This window comes from Oncorhynchus clarkii, chromosome 18, assembly GCF_045791955.1.
Source record: "Oncorhynchus clarkii lewisi isolate Uvic-CL-2024 chromosome 18, UVic_Ocla_1.0, whole genome shotgun sequence".
Classification (NCBI taxonomy): domain Eukaryota; kingdom Metazoa; phylum Chordata; class Actinopteri; order Salmoniformes; family Salmonidae; genus Oncorhynchus; species Oncorhynchus clarkii.
Window position 1 is genome coordinate 26,438,398 of NC_092164.1, and position 15,252 is coordinate 26,453,649.

The 15,252-nt window shown below is 45.3% G+C and overlaps 1 protein-coding gene across 1 annotated transcript in view; it reads left to right on the top strand.

The window, feature by feature from the left end:
• LOC139373274 (alpha-1,6-mannosylglycoprotein 6-beta-N-acetylglucosaminyltransferase A-like) overlaps positions 1-15,252 on the top strand; it is a 106,014-nt gene that overhangs the window by 43,385 nt on the left and 47,377 nt on the right. Inside the window, exons 5-10 of the mRNA XM_071113603.1 lie at positions 3,368-3,444; positions 5,307-5,396; positions 7,278-7,349; positions 9,027-9,188; positions 10,569-10,738; positions 13,863-13,997. Coding sequence (XP_070969704.1) covers positions 3,368-3,444; positions 5,307-5,396; positions 7,278-7,349; positions 9,027-9,188; positions 10,569-10,738; positions 13,863-13,997 — 706 coding nt within the window. The remainder of the gene's footprint in view (positions 1-3,367; positions 3,445-5,306; positions 5,397-7,277; positions 7,350-9,026; positions 9,189-10,568; positions 10,739-13,862; positions 13,998-15,252) is intronic.

Sequence of the window (15,252 nt, forward strand, 5' to 3'; positions counted from 1 at the left end):
CCCCTCTTTTATGCTGCATGTTCCACAGAGTACTATTATGCAAGCGTTGCAGTTGCCGTGACCACAGTGCAGCATGTCAATCTAAATCCTAAACACCCGTTGTGTGGTTCATCAGACTAAAGATGCTCATCGGGCTTAAAGATGCTCTGTGAAGAAGGCACAGCATGTGGAGAGCTCTCTTGTTAGGTTTAAATACCACCTCTCTGACATTTGATTATAATGCGGCTATATTTAGCCTGCCACTTGGCGACAGGCAGCTCTTTCTGCTTGATTAAAGCAGCAGCGACTTAAGAAGCCATGTTTTGATTCAGACACTCTGGCTGGTTAGATCTCAGCCAGTCTCAGCTCATATCAGCTGGTCTCATCTCGTCTTGTCCAGAGGAGGAGGGAGACGTGTGTGTGGGGGACACAGGCCGATGGGCTCAGCATGAGGTCCGCTACTCTCCCCTTCGTCCAGTGCGAGGCCTTTGTTCGAAAGGATATGATAGAAAATAGTTCAATAATAATCTGTCTGCCTCCCCCTATTGTTCTCCTGCTCCTGTTGCCCCGGGAAACCATGGCTAAACCAGAGGCCCTTTCGTCTCAGGCTAGCCGTCTCATGACCACATGACCGTTGTCCATATCTGCATTTATTTCACCTTTGTTTTAACAGGGAGTCATATTGATACCCTGGTCTCTTTTACAAATTAGCACTACAGAATACAGAAATACACGCATCCGATACGAAATGCAATCAATAAATGGGTGCATGCAAAAACGCATAGCCTCCAATGTCACACACACTGGCTCAGGTGTTGCATTGTGCATGTTGGATTCCATTGCAGTTGGACTGCGCAGAATCACTGCTCGGGCTTACTCATTATGTGATGATTGATTCAGCGCCTCCTTCAAACTGATCCCCTCAAACACGCTGATTGACTGTCTCATCTCGTTCAAAGGCTTCTTTTAGCAGATTATGACTGAAACAGGATCTCTCAAAGGCATCTTTAGGTGCTTGGACCCGCTGGAAGTTGGTGAATAGCAGTGAATGTCCCTCTTCTTATTTGGTTCTCATTGGTGTAGGTTGAAGTATCCGCTAGATGCTGATCTCGGGTCAGTTTGGCATTTACCACATAATGTTTAATGTTAAGTTTGAGGAAGCTCATCCTAGATCTGTACCTAGGTGGAACTTCACCCCGGAGCGTTCTCATTTGTCTATCACCATTGTTTACTGCATCCACCCCTATGCTGTGTATTATATATTCTGTACTTATGGCGAGTATGAAAATAACAAAGCTATTAAAATAGACAAGAGGGCAGCGTCGCAGCATGAGCTCTTACATCTAGGGTTATTAAGCCAAAGCGCTGTGTGCATTAAACACATTTTAATCTGTGATTTTTTTGGTTCTTCCTGGAGAAGAGATAACATACTCTGTTATCAGCCTGAGATCCCCTCAGTAACAGATACACACAAACACACTCCTGACGTGGTCGTATAGAATAGCTTTGCGTGCAGCGATCACATGACATTCTGTTTATTAGAATTCTGATACATTTTCTTCTCTCTCACTGAAATCTCTTTTGTTTCTTAGTGATTGCTACTCGGTGCAGAAGGAATAATTCTCATTGGTCTATGCGCTGTAGAGTTTTAGTCTAATCTTTAGCCCAAACACTGCGGGTCTTGTCAGAACTCAGAGTTTGAGGCGAGCCGGTCCTGAAGGTTTAATAATGAATCTGGGACTGCTCAATCGCTATAGAACAAAGGGATGTATTGTGTAATGTTTGGCTCTGTACAAGCCTTTTGGATGCAAGATTTTGTCACTCTGTCTGCGTCTTTGTTATTGGCAAGCTCACCATGGGTCGCAAATGGTAAAAAGCCTGCCTCTTGTTTTCTCTCCATTCTGTGCCGATGCTTTGCTTCTTACTTCAGAACAAATGATCACAGAACAGGTAGTGACTGTTAAGAGATTTTTAACAGGAACCTTGGGATTTTTGTCCAAAACACGTAGTCTGCAAAGGTTCTCTTATTGAAATCGAATTTGTTTAAATGCCAGTGCTGATACCGGTAATCCACTCGTGGCCAAGCCACAGACCCAATGGCAATATCGTCTTGTCAGTCCAAGCTAAGTTTCCCTCGGACTGTGAGAGAGTATCAGCCTTGAATTGATGACGGGGCAATCTGGTCCACCTCTCAGACAGGCCAGTCATTAAAGAGATACTTCTGGATTTTGGCAATGAGGCCCTAGATGCTAGTAGATACCCATAGACTTCCAGTCATTGTGCTATTGCTAGTTAGCATTGGCTCGAGAAACTGCCTCGAACTTCCTTCATACTGGACACAGATGGTATCCACAAGTTCATCTGTCTCTGTCTCCCAAAGTATCCCTTCAAGGTTACCTTCACACCGGCTGTCTCGTCTGGCCTCGTCTCTCTTCTCTCTCTCTCCCCCCCCCCCCCCCCCCACTATTCCTGTCCTCTCTCCAATCCTCCGTTCATGATGATGGGCATGGTGACAGCCTTTCAGACAGCCCCCTGAGAAAATAGAGCCCTGTCTGAGCCTCATCACCACCTCTGTCATGTAACAGCCATTTCTTAATGGGACACCTTCTCCCAACCTTGGTGTCTTCATCCTCACAGGAATATGAGGATAACATTTGTTGTTTTTGTGAAATCTAGACACATATGGAATAGCACCCAATCATTTTTGGACAAAAAACGATTGAAACGAGTCATCTTTTATTTATAGGAGATGCCATCACATTTTCTTTTTTGCAGTGTGACTATTCCCGGCACCCCATTCCATTGAAGCCTCTTAGTAGCCCTGGCATATCTAAACTCCACACGTCTGTTGTCGGTGTGAGGCGAGCTTATCTGAACCTGCGTCAGGTATGGAAATCACACCACCGTATGCTCGGCCAGGGGAACAGCATAGCCTCTGTGGCATCGTGTATCTGTTGCGGATGGATGTAACCATGTGGTCACACAAGTTACGCTACCTGTGCTCGTGCTATTGGGAGAGAGCACACATCACATGCGTACATATGTTGTTTCAATTCTGGGCCATGTTCAGTCTCTTTAAAATACCATCACTTCCCTGAGGATACATGGAATTACAGACCCAGTGAAGTCATTGGTTGTTCGGAGCTTTTTGATGTGTAAACCCAAAGTGTGTGTGTGTGTATTTTTGATGTGTCACACGCATACATGCCTGAAGCCGTGTGTATGTGCACAGGAGTGTGGTTCATTCATGCGTGTGTATTGATCTCTCCGTGTCGTCATTTTTTCTGTCAGTTCCACACCTGCGCGGTTTGCTCCCAACGCTGGTGCCTGACCTTATTGATCTCTCCTCTCTTTTTCTCTCCTCTCTCTCTCTCCTCTCTTTCCGCAGATCTGCTGAACGGCGCTCAGGAGAAATGTGAGCTTCCCCCCATGGACGGCTTCCCTCACTGTGAGGGCAAAGTCAAGGTGAGCGAGACGCACCCACGCACCCAATCAAACACACACGCGCCCAATCAAACACACACGCGGCCAATCAAACACACACGCGCCCAATCAAACACACACGCGCCCAATCAAACACACACGCGCCCAATCAAACACACACGCGCCCAATCAAACACACACGCGCCCAATCAAACACACACGCGCCCAATCAAACACACACGCGCCCAAGCAAACACGCACCCAAACAAACACGCACCCAAGCAAACACGCACCCAAACAAACACGCACCCAAGCAAACACGCACCCAAGCAAACACGCACCCAAGCAAACACGCACCCAAGCAAACACGCACCCAAGCAAACACGCACCCAAGCAAACACGCACCCAAGCAAACACGCACCCAAGCAAACACGCACCCAAGCAAACACGCACCCAAGCAAACACGCACCCAAGCAAACACGCACCCAAGCAAACACGCACACACACACATAGCAACCACCAGCAGCAGAAGTAATCACAGACCTACAGCCCCAGGCCGGAGTCTGCCCGGAGCAGATACCGTCATATCATAAAGACCATCTGCTCTGCGGGCTGCTCCCAAGCCTATACTGGCACTGGCACCAAGGAAAGGCAGGCATGGCTAGCCGATCACCATTTAAAAGAGCCAAAACAGGGCTCAAACAGGCTCCATAGCGGAAACAGATGAGTTCTTTTGTCCTATTTAGCCTCCGTTTGTCTCAAATCTCCTTTCTCTTTTTTTATGGGATTATTTCAACCACATTACATCTCAAGTGTTTTATTGAGGTTAAATCAGAATGCAGCTTTTCAATGTATTCTGTTGCGCGTTGCCTAAATGTTTCTGCTGATAAAACTGTCGGCTAGTAAAATAACTTCGGACAGTTTATTTTATTCCTCGGGCGCTTTTATGGGGTATGGTGGAAATCCCAGCTGTCACAGTGCTATATAATACTGTACATGGTACAAACTTCCTACTGGCAACCTTTTCCATCCTGTTATTGTGCTCTGATGGATAATAATTATTTGAAAAATCTTTCAGAAGGTTTTTAAGCAGGAACAAAAGACAAATTGAAGACTTCTTGCTCCTCCCGATTACAATATACTTCGGAATTCATAAACCCCTGTAGAATTCCTTTAAGTCAATTAGCTGCAAATGATGTTTTCAGCTGCCTGGCGTGACACATTCCAGGGGATTTACTTGGGTGGCTGTCAATCTCAGTGGAATTAGTTAGGGCAGTTTCATATAAACCTACACCCACTCTGCATAGCCATTCAGTCATTCAAAAACAATGGGATGGAAATCCGATTTATAAAATCAGATGGAAATTGCAGCGATGGAAAGAGGTAGGCTACTTCCCATATGGCAGCCTATTCCCTATGTAGGGCCCATAATGAATAGGGTGTCATTTGAGACTCAGCCTTAATGTGTCAGTGTTGGAGTGGAACACCATTATTCCTAACCCAGAGTGTGTAAGTGATTGCCATATTCCCCCGTAGCCTTGGCCAAGTCGTAGCCCCACTCTGCTCCTTCACTCTGCTCCTTCACTGGGCTTCAGCAGACTAGACTGTTTTGCACATCTCCATCTGTGAACATCTGAAAACACTGTATTTTGCGGTTGAGTCTCGAAAAAACATCAGCCCATTCAACAAAAACACTTTTTCACTTTCAATGCTGTTGACACTTTGCCCAGTCACATTTTTGTCACTGTTTCTTTGCTTATATTGCCTGGTTCTTTTCCTTGGATTGATGAGTCCTCACACACACACAGACATGGGATGGGAGGACTGGCCAAGATGTGGATTGATAGGCTATACTGGTATCTATTGTGTTCAGTCCTGATCAAGTCTCTCCTCCTCTTCCTCAGTGGATGAAGGACATGTGGCGGTCAGACTCATGCTACACTAACTACGGCGTGGACGGCTCCACCTGCTCCTTCTTCATATATCTCAGCGAGGTGAGTGTGTGTGTGTCCGTGTGTGTGTGTCCTTGGTTGTCCATTTATGTTTGTTATGGTATGATCTACTCGTTGACATTCAGTGTTAACAGCCTGGGGGATGTGGAACTCCCCAGCTCTTTACGTATTCATCCATTGCATCTCCACGCGCCCTTGACGACTGAACTATTTACTTGTGAATTATCCTACAGCGTTGCGTTTTTTTCTAGGCGTTAATATGGAAACATGTACTGTAGCTATCTGATGACCTTAGCGAGTAGGGTACGCACATGCAAACACTACACTTGAGATGTAAAGCCCATTTATACCATAGAATTCACAAATAAGGTTTGTCCTCTGGTGGTCAATGAGAAGCTCATTGCTAAGTAGCAATGACCCAACTGTAGTTTGTTTCAATCAAACTCAAGTCCCTGACTCTTTGTGCTGATTATTCTCTGTCAGATATGGGAGCTGGTCAGATATGGGAGCTTCTAATTGTTGTATCGGTTGAGAGCAGTGCTTGGGGGAAGAACCATGCAATGTACTTTTACTCTACTGAAAAAAACCTGTTTGGAAAGACATGCACCAGATTCATTAAAGGAAAACTCCACCCCAAATCTATATTCTGGTATTTGTTTCATTAGTCCATTGTTGACATAGTCCCAAAATGTTTTGCATGTCAGCAATCAAGATGTATACCTTTCATAAAAAGCCAGTATGATGCAGTTTGCATCATGATGCAACACTCAGCATCATATGACACGAAATGCATAACACCGGCTGTATTTCTGTATTTTTTAAAAGTGTATATATCTTGAGAACTTGATTGCTGACATATAAAACATTTTGGGACTGTGTGTGTGTGTGTGTGTGTGTGGGGGGGGGGGATTTTCCTTTAAGGGAGAGAGGGTGGCTGTGTACCAAATGCCATCCTATTCCCTATTTAGTACACCACTTTTGACTAGGGCCCACAGGGAACCCTTAGGTATGCAGCCAGTGAGAAGTCTGATCAGTGAGACAGTTCTCTATCACAGAGCATTTTGCACTCAAGTCATGTGACCATTTCACCATGGCGATATGCATGTATTTCCATATAGTATCAGCCTTGTTCTTTCCTTCTCTGCCTCTCTCACGCAATGCACCCTCCTCAGAGTGAGGAGGCATTTGGGATGTAGCCCAATTTCCCATGCTCAGAGTGGACAGCCAGACGGATGGACCCAACGTTGGGGCTGTCACAGCTAAAACCCCAGCCTCCATTTTAAGGGTCAGTTGTAGTGTATCAGGGTTCCACTGGTTGCCTCACTGGCTCAGTGAGTGAATGAAGTTGATTGAGGCTTAATTGATTAAGAGTTTATCCAAATGGCACCCTATCCCCAATGTAGTGAACTACTTTTGGCCAGAGCCCTACACCCTATCAGCCAGACACCCCCCAAAATAGTGCACTATATAGGGAATAGGATGTCATTACAGTACATGACTATCTCTGTATCTGCACTCAACAGTGAGGCTGGTCCCATCATAGCTAGTTGATGCATCAGAACTTCTGAAGTGAGAACAAAGCGAGCCAGGCCTCTGTCAGCATGACATCTGCTTTCACTGAAATAATTACCTGCCTAATGATTGCCTGATTTGCCCCCTAGGCTGCATCCCAAATGTTACCCTATTTCCTATATAGTGAATTACTTTTGACCAAGGCCTATTAGGCTCTGGTCATAAGTAGTGCACTATATAGAGAAGAGTGTGCCATTTTGGACACAACCCTAGTGTCCTTTCCTCCCTCCCTCGACACTGCGTCCTCTCCTCTCTCTCCTCTTCGTTGGTAGAGTTCACAGGCCCCATATGAATCACATTTTACATCTCAGTTCCTTCTGATGTTATGTTCTGATGTTAATGTAATTTTAGGTGGAGAACTGGTGCCCGCGCCTACCGTGGAGAACCAAGACATTGAATGAGGAGGCCGACCGGAGGGGCCAGGTGAGTGTCTGAACTGAAGGGCTTTCCACACTGCCAAGCCGAGTCAAACTGAGTATAGTTGCTAGAACAGCGCTGGAAAGAACAACAAGAAAATATAATATTACAGCCAACACAGTTTGGTTCAGGTTGACACCATGTGAAAATGACAGTGTGATAAGAAAATATCTTAAAACACAGTAGTGAAAAGGGCATAAGTGCCAGTCTCTGCACCCTGCTGAAAGACCAACAGTCTGGAGTCCTTTTCACTCTCACCCCTCTGGGGACTGGCCAGGGGGCAAAGAGTATTCAATTTGGACTTATCGCATTATCCATAACCGAGAGCGGAGTAATATTTAAAGCCAATAACGACGAATACCCGGCCTGAAGACAAATGCCAAGTCACGAGGGCATTGAATTGCTTTTATAATGTTATGACATCATGTGCTCTTTAGAAATGACCTCTTCCGCTTGTCTTTTAGCTCAAATGGTATCGACTAATGGATAAGCAATGTTAGTGCACATAGGCTAACACACACACACACACACACACACACACACACACACACACACACGCTGTCTGTAGAGTAACTCCAGTGATTCTGCTAGTAACTGACTATAGAGCGGGAGAGGATTTATACCATGATGCCTGTCGCCATGCCAATGGGCACTCGCTCAAATCTCCCTCCAGGGCCGTCTGAGCTCAGAGCTCCGGGCGTGGCTCGTCGTTATTGGCTTTAAATATTACTCCGCTCCCGGTTATGGATAATGCGATAAGTCCAAATTGAATACTCTTTGCCCCCCTTCGGATATGTCAACATGAGTGATCCTTTTGTCTTTGAGATCACCGTTGATGGTGGTTGTGATTTTTTTGTTGTTGTTGACCAGGGCCCATAACGCTATGGTCAAAAGTAGTGCACTATATAGGGAATAGGATGCCATTTGGGACAGAACCCCAGACCTGTCTCTCCCAGTGATTTCCTGTCCTGATGAGGGATGGTAATACACTGCCAGAGCGTTGTTAGTGTGTTGTTTCCCCAGCTTTAGCAGCTGTTAATGGCAGGCAGGGCTGCATCTCAACCAAGCCGGCTTTGTGAAAGCTTTCTTAAATATTGACCCGAGAGAAGCTGAGAAATGTGTAGATTGCTATCATTGCATTCCAGCATTCAATAAGGAGCCATATGTCTTTGTAATGCAAATAGCGCCTGGCAGAACTTGGCACTTTGTAGCTTAAGTGTTTAAGTTGATGAGAATCCTCTTTATATCCTGTATGTTGTGACCGATCCCTTCAAGTGAATCGATGGATTTCGATACCAATGTGCATGTTGGAGATTGACAGCATTACAGAATCACTGATCTACAAATGACCTCAAACCCTACATAACCACTCATTATGTAATGAAGATCAGCGATTCTCTGCCTCCTTGCTCAAACTGATCACGACAAACACAGTTGGGCGTGCTCGTTTGTCATCGTCCTGTGCCCCAGGTAGGTGGAGATTTCACTTTAGTCTAAAATGTGCACACTCCGCCCACCTGGGGCTTCTGCCGATCCAAAACAAAAGTGCCTACTGACTGTCTACCTACCCCCTTTCAGAGGCTAACATTCTCCTTCTATAGGGTAAACCTTGAAAGAGGTTAATGGGTTAAACCATAACGCCTAAAGAGTAGGGGTGTCTAAATTGTGTTGTCTTCTTCCTAGACGGAGATCCGAACAAGCTTCGAGGAGCTATATCGGGTCATGTCTCGGCGAGAGGAGTTCCGCTGGATGATGCTCCGGATCAAGCGCATGGAAGACCCCTGGATCAACGCCATCCGCGCCCTGGCTGCCAAGCAGAACCTGGCCAAGCGCAAGAGGAAGAAGGTAGGACACGGACACACTCACAAACACGTACTCATGTGCACGCACGCACACACATACTCATGCAAGCTTGCACTTACACACTTGCACGCACTCACACACACAAACACACCTCCGAAAATATATTATCTACTTGGACAAGAGAACAGAATCAGCCCATGCCTTTCTGAACTGAGAAAATTTAAACAAGGAAAGTCCATTGTGTTCTGGGTAGCTACCTGGCCCCAACAATTAATAATGGAGGTTTCAGTTCCCTAGTGATCTTCAGGACTGTAAATAATTCACCTCCTCTTTCTGACTACGGCTTCGAACAGTATGGATATGACATATGGGAGAGCCCTACTCCCTCTAGTTAGAGTGGAACAAAGTCTCTTGCACCTGAAACTCCAATTTTTCACTTTTTTCCAGAAGTGATTGGTGTAAGCCCAACCTCTATCATGCCAAAGGCTCAGAGCAGGAACAAAGTAGCCTGATCCCAGATCTCTTTGTGCTGTTTTGCCAACTTGGAGCCAACTTGGCAAGACCGCACAAACAGATCTTTTTATATTATTACAGTCATAATCCTCTCTCTACCCATGAATTCCTGGACAATTTTTTAAATTGAACCTTTATTTAACTAGGCAAGTAAGTTAAGAACAAATTCTTATTTACAATGATGGCCTAGCAAAAGGCCTCCTGCAGGAACGGGGGCCTGGGATAAAACATTTTTTATAAATACAACATAAATATAAGACAAACTGCAATGCACCTTAGTGATTGCGTCTCCGTCCCAAATTGCACCCTATCCCCTACATAGTTTACTATGGGAACTGGACAAAAGTAGTGCACTGTATAGGGAATAGGGTGCTGTTTGGGACGCATTATTGTGGCTGGCTAACACAGCAGCTGAAAGTGTGTTGAGACGTCCATAGAAAGCACAGAACATTGTAATGTCTGTGTGTTCCCTGGTGAATAGAAGGAGACTTGTGCGCTCTGATGTTAATAATGATACGTCTTCTGTGGAGTGCATCTTTGACGTACATTCTGCTACGTTTGAATAGGGAAAATGCCTTATTACATTTTTCCAACCCATTGATTTGTGTTTGGATTATTTCAAGAACTAAAGACGATTTGCGATTTGCCTAACATACTTGAAAAAGAAAACAGAAAGTTGCACACTATATTATACCCAGTGATTTTATTGGGTTCCAGTAATAGTGTATGAATTTTTTATATGTTGATGATGATATATCCCATTCCCATAAATCTTTATATTGATAGCCCCGTTGGGAATCAAACTCTCAACCCTGTCATTGCTAGCACCATGCTCTAACCAACTGAGCCACAATGAGAAACAATAGATTTAAACTGAACTGACACTCTATACCCCTCTCTCTACATCAGATCCTGGTGCACCTGGGCCTGTTGACCAAGGAGTCGGGCTTCAAGATTGCAGAGAACGCCTTCAGTGGGGGCCCCCTGGGGGAGCTGGTGCAATGGAGTGACCTCATCACCACCCTCTACCTGCTGGGCCACGACGTACGCATCTCCGCCTCCCTGGCCGAGCTCAAAGAGTGAGTCCGTTGAGTGTGTGTGTGCACCCCTCGGACACATCTGGGTGGTGTTCAGTGCGGAGTACCGTAGCAAAACGGTTAAAATGTTTTCCAACGTAAAATTATAAAGACCGTTTCTTATTGAACAATTCTAGGATCATAATGAATAAAATGATATGGACAGGTTAGGACTTCATCCCAGATCATCAGCACTCCTACTCTGAGACGCTTTATGGATACAGGCCCAGGTTTCCCCTGTCCATGTAGTCTTATTCATTGTGACCTAATAGGCGAAACTGATCCTAAATCAGCAGCACTCCTACTCTGAGATGCTTAATACATACAGCCCCAGGTATTACCTCCCCGAAGTCACCTATGGAATGAGCAGAAGTATAACTTCACACTACAGCTAAAGCTAGTGTAATGTGAGGTGGTTGCAACCCACCTGCAAAAACTACATGTTTTTTGTGTACTCTAGTCCTGCTTTGTTAGGTAAAACCTGTCACAAATTACTTCCTACTTGAATAATCAAATCAAACTTTATTTGCCACATGCGCCGACAACTGCGCCGACAACAACAACTGTAGACTTTACCGTGAAATACTTACTTACAAGCCCTTAACCAACAGTGCAGTTCAAAATATTTACCAAGTAGGCTAAAATAAAAAGTTATAATAAAAAGTAACACAATAAGAATAACAATAACGAGGCTAAATACAGGGCGCTCCGGTACCGCTTGCTGTGTGGTAGCAGAGAAAACTGTCTATAACTTGGGTGACTGGAGTCTCTGACAATTTTATGGGCTTTCCTCTGACACCACCTATTATGTAGGTCCTGGATGGCAGGAAGCTTGACCCCAGTGATGTACTGGGCTGTTCACACTACCCTCTGTACCGCGTTACGATCAGATGCCGAGCAGTTGCCATACCAGGCAGTGATGAAACCGGTCAGGATGCTCTCGATGGTGCAGCTGTAGAACCTTTTGAGGATTCTGGGAGCCCATGCCAAATCTTTTCAGTCTCCTGAGGGGGAAAAAAAGGTTTTGTTGTGCCCTCTTCACGACTGTCTTGGTATGTTTGGACCATGATAGTTTGTTGGTGATGTGGACACCAAGGAACTCGACCTGCTCCAATACAGCCACGTCGATGTTAATGGGGGCCTGTTCGGCCCACCTTTTCCTGTAGTCCACGATCAGCTCCTTTGTCTTGCTCACATTGAGGGAGAGGTTGTTGTCCTGGCACAACACTGCACTGCCTTCTCTGACCTCCCTATAGGCCGTTCCATCGTTGTCGGTGATCAGGCCTACCACTGTTGTGTCTTCAGCAGCAGGTAGCCTAGTAGTTAGAACATTGGGCCAGTAACCGAAAGGTTGCTCGTTCAAATCCTCAAGCTGACAAGGTAAAAATCTGTCATTCTGCCCCTGGACAAGGCAGTTAACCCACTGTTCATAGGCCATCATTGTAAATTTGTTCTTAACTGATTTGCCTAGTTAAATAAAGGTAAAAAAAACCAAAACGTGATGATGGTGTTGGAGTCATGTTTGGCCACGAAGTCGTGGGTGAACAGGGAATACAGGAGGGGACTAAGTACACACCCCTGAGGGGCCCCAGTGTTAAGGATCAGCGTGGCAGACGTATTGTTGCCTACTCTTACCACCTAGGGGTGGCCCGTCAAGAAGTCCAGGATCCAGTTGCAGAGGGAGGCATTTAGTCCCAGAGTCCTTAGTTTAGTGATGAGCTTCATGGGCACTATGGTTTTGAATGCTGAGCTGTAGACTATGAACAGCATTCTCACATAGGTGTTATTTTTGCCCAGGTGAGAAAGGGCGATGTGGAGTGCAATTGAGATTGCTTCATCTGTGGATCTGTTGGGGCTGTATGCGAATTGGAGTGGGTCTAGGGTGTCCAGGAGAATGCTGTTGATGTAAGCCATGACCAGCCTTTCAAAGCACTTCATGGCTATCGATGTGAGTGCCACGGGGCGGTAATCATTTAGGCAGGTTACCTTCGCTTCCTTGGGCACAGGGACTATGGTGGTCTGCTTGAAACAGACTCAGTCAGGGAGAGGTTGAAAATGCACATGTGATATGCTGGTAAACATTTGGTAAAACTGATTTAAGTTTGCCTGCGTTAAAGTCCCCGGTCACTAGGAGCGCCATTTCTGTGTGATCATTTTCTTCTTTGCTTATGGCCAGAAAGAGTTAGTTGAGAGCGGTCTTAGTGCCAGCTTCGCTTTGTGGTGGTAAATAGATGGCTACGAATAATACAGTTGAGAAGTCTCTTGGTAGATAGTGTGGTCGACAGCTTCATAAGGTACTCTACCTCAGGTGAGCAATACCTCGAGACTTCTTTAATATTAGACATCGTGCACCAGCTGTTATTGACAAAAAGACACCAGAGGTAGCATCCCTGTTCTGCCGGTGCATGGAAAATTCTGCCAGCTCAGTGAAACATAAGATGTTACAGTTTTTAATGTCTCGTTGGTAGGATAATCTTAATAGCAGGTCATCAATTTTATTTTCTAACGATTACTCGTTAGCAAGGAGAATGTAAGGCATTGGGAGTTTACTCGCTCGCCTCCGGATTCTCAGAAGGATCCCTGATCTGCGTCCCCTTTTCTGGCGTCTTTTCTTCACGCAAAAGGCGTGGCTCTGGGCCTGTTCCAGTGAAAGAAGGATATCCTTCTCGTCAGACTCGTTAAAGGAAAACAAGTCATTTTCTTCCAGTGGTGAGTAATCGATTTTCCGAAAACGTATTTTCGGTCGTAAGAGACGGTAGCAGTAACATTATGTACACAATAAGTTTTAAAAAATAAGTTACGCAAAAAAAGAAAAATATTGCACAATTGGTTGGGAGAATGTAAAACGTCAGCTATGTTCTGTGGCGCCACTTTAATAAGAGGGGTTTACTATGTGTAAACAATCCATAGCTTTCTTCTCTTTGTTTGTTGTGTGTTTACATGTTGTTGCTCTCTTTAAAAAGTATATATATTACAATACAACATTATTGTACATGTTACAGTGAATTTAAAACTGTTCTCAACCCCAGAGCCCTGGTCAAAAGTAGTGAACTATATAGGGGAATATGGTGCCATTTCAGATACACCCTGTGGGTCCTAACTAAGCCCACTCCCTCTCTTTGTGCAGGATCATGAGGAGAGTGATGGGGAACAAGTCCAGCTGCCCCACCCAGGGGGACAAGGTGGTGGAGCTCATCTACATTGACATTGTGGGCCTGACCCAGTTCAAGAAGACACTGGGGCCCTCCTGGGTCCACTATCAGTAAGTACTCCATATCTTCAACTGTGTGTGTGTGTGTGATATTTTCTTTATTTCTTTTTTAAATTTAACCTTAATTTAACTAGACAAGTCAGTTAAGAACACATTTTTATTTACAATGACGGCCTAACCCGGCCAAACCCTAACCCGGACAACGCTGGGCCAATAGTGCGCTGCCCTATGGGACTCTCAATCACGGCCGGTTGTGATACAGCCTGGAATCTAACCAGGGTCTGTAGTGACGCCTCTAGCACTGAGATGCAGTACCTTAGACCGCTGCGCCACTCGGGAGCGTGTGTGATGATGTTGTTAATTTAGGCAGATTGAGATCTAACAGAGTTGTCATAAAATGTCTTAGTTCAAATATGAACATCCTAGTTTTTGTATCCAATGAGTTTCCTAGTATCCTCATTTACGTCTGTCACGTGATGAGGTCTCTTTGGAATCCGCATCCTCCTTGCTGCTTTGACTAATCGGGAAGTGGTAACATTGTCAGGCTCTTTGTCTGTGTCCCTCTGAGTCTCCCGAGGCTGTGTCCCTCCCTGTAGGATGCCAAACCTTGCTGAGGCACATTGTCAGAGGGTTCGCCCACTACTCATTTACTGATTGGAGAGCAACGGAGAGAGAGGTTGGCAGGATGAAAAGAGGCCTATTTTTTTGCAGCTCATTTGATACTTGATGGGGTAGCTATTCAGGTGACAAAGATCCAGGCACAGAGGGGGGGACCAGATGTGATTTACACACTCATTAGCATCTGAATGAGAAGGCTGAAACCCAGGCTGGATTTACATTTGAGTAATTTAGCAGATGCTCTTATCCAGAGAAACTTAGAGTAGTGGGTACATACATTTTCATACTTTTTTCTCATACTGGTCCCTTGTGGGAATCGGACCCACAACCCTGGTGTTGCAAGCGCCATGCTCTACCAATTGAGTCACACGGGACCGCAGATCAGATTCGGGGGGCCATGCAGACCAGACCGAGGTGGGCCAGCTCCTCCTGCCTGTATGGGTGGATGGGTTTTTCTTCTGTAAGCCCCTATTTTTTTGAAGCTAACACAAGTCTTCAGGTCTCATGCAAGGTTAGTCATCAAGCAAGCTCACTATCATGAGAACCACCTCTGTTTCAGTGGCTGTCATCAAACTGTTCTCTCTCACTGGGCTGAAATTGCATTGTGTCAGATATAAATGGTTTGACGTCCTCATGTAGGTAGGCCGTTTCCATAGGAACATCAGGTCAAGGTCTTAACTCTTAATGG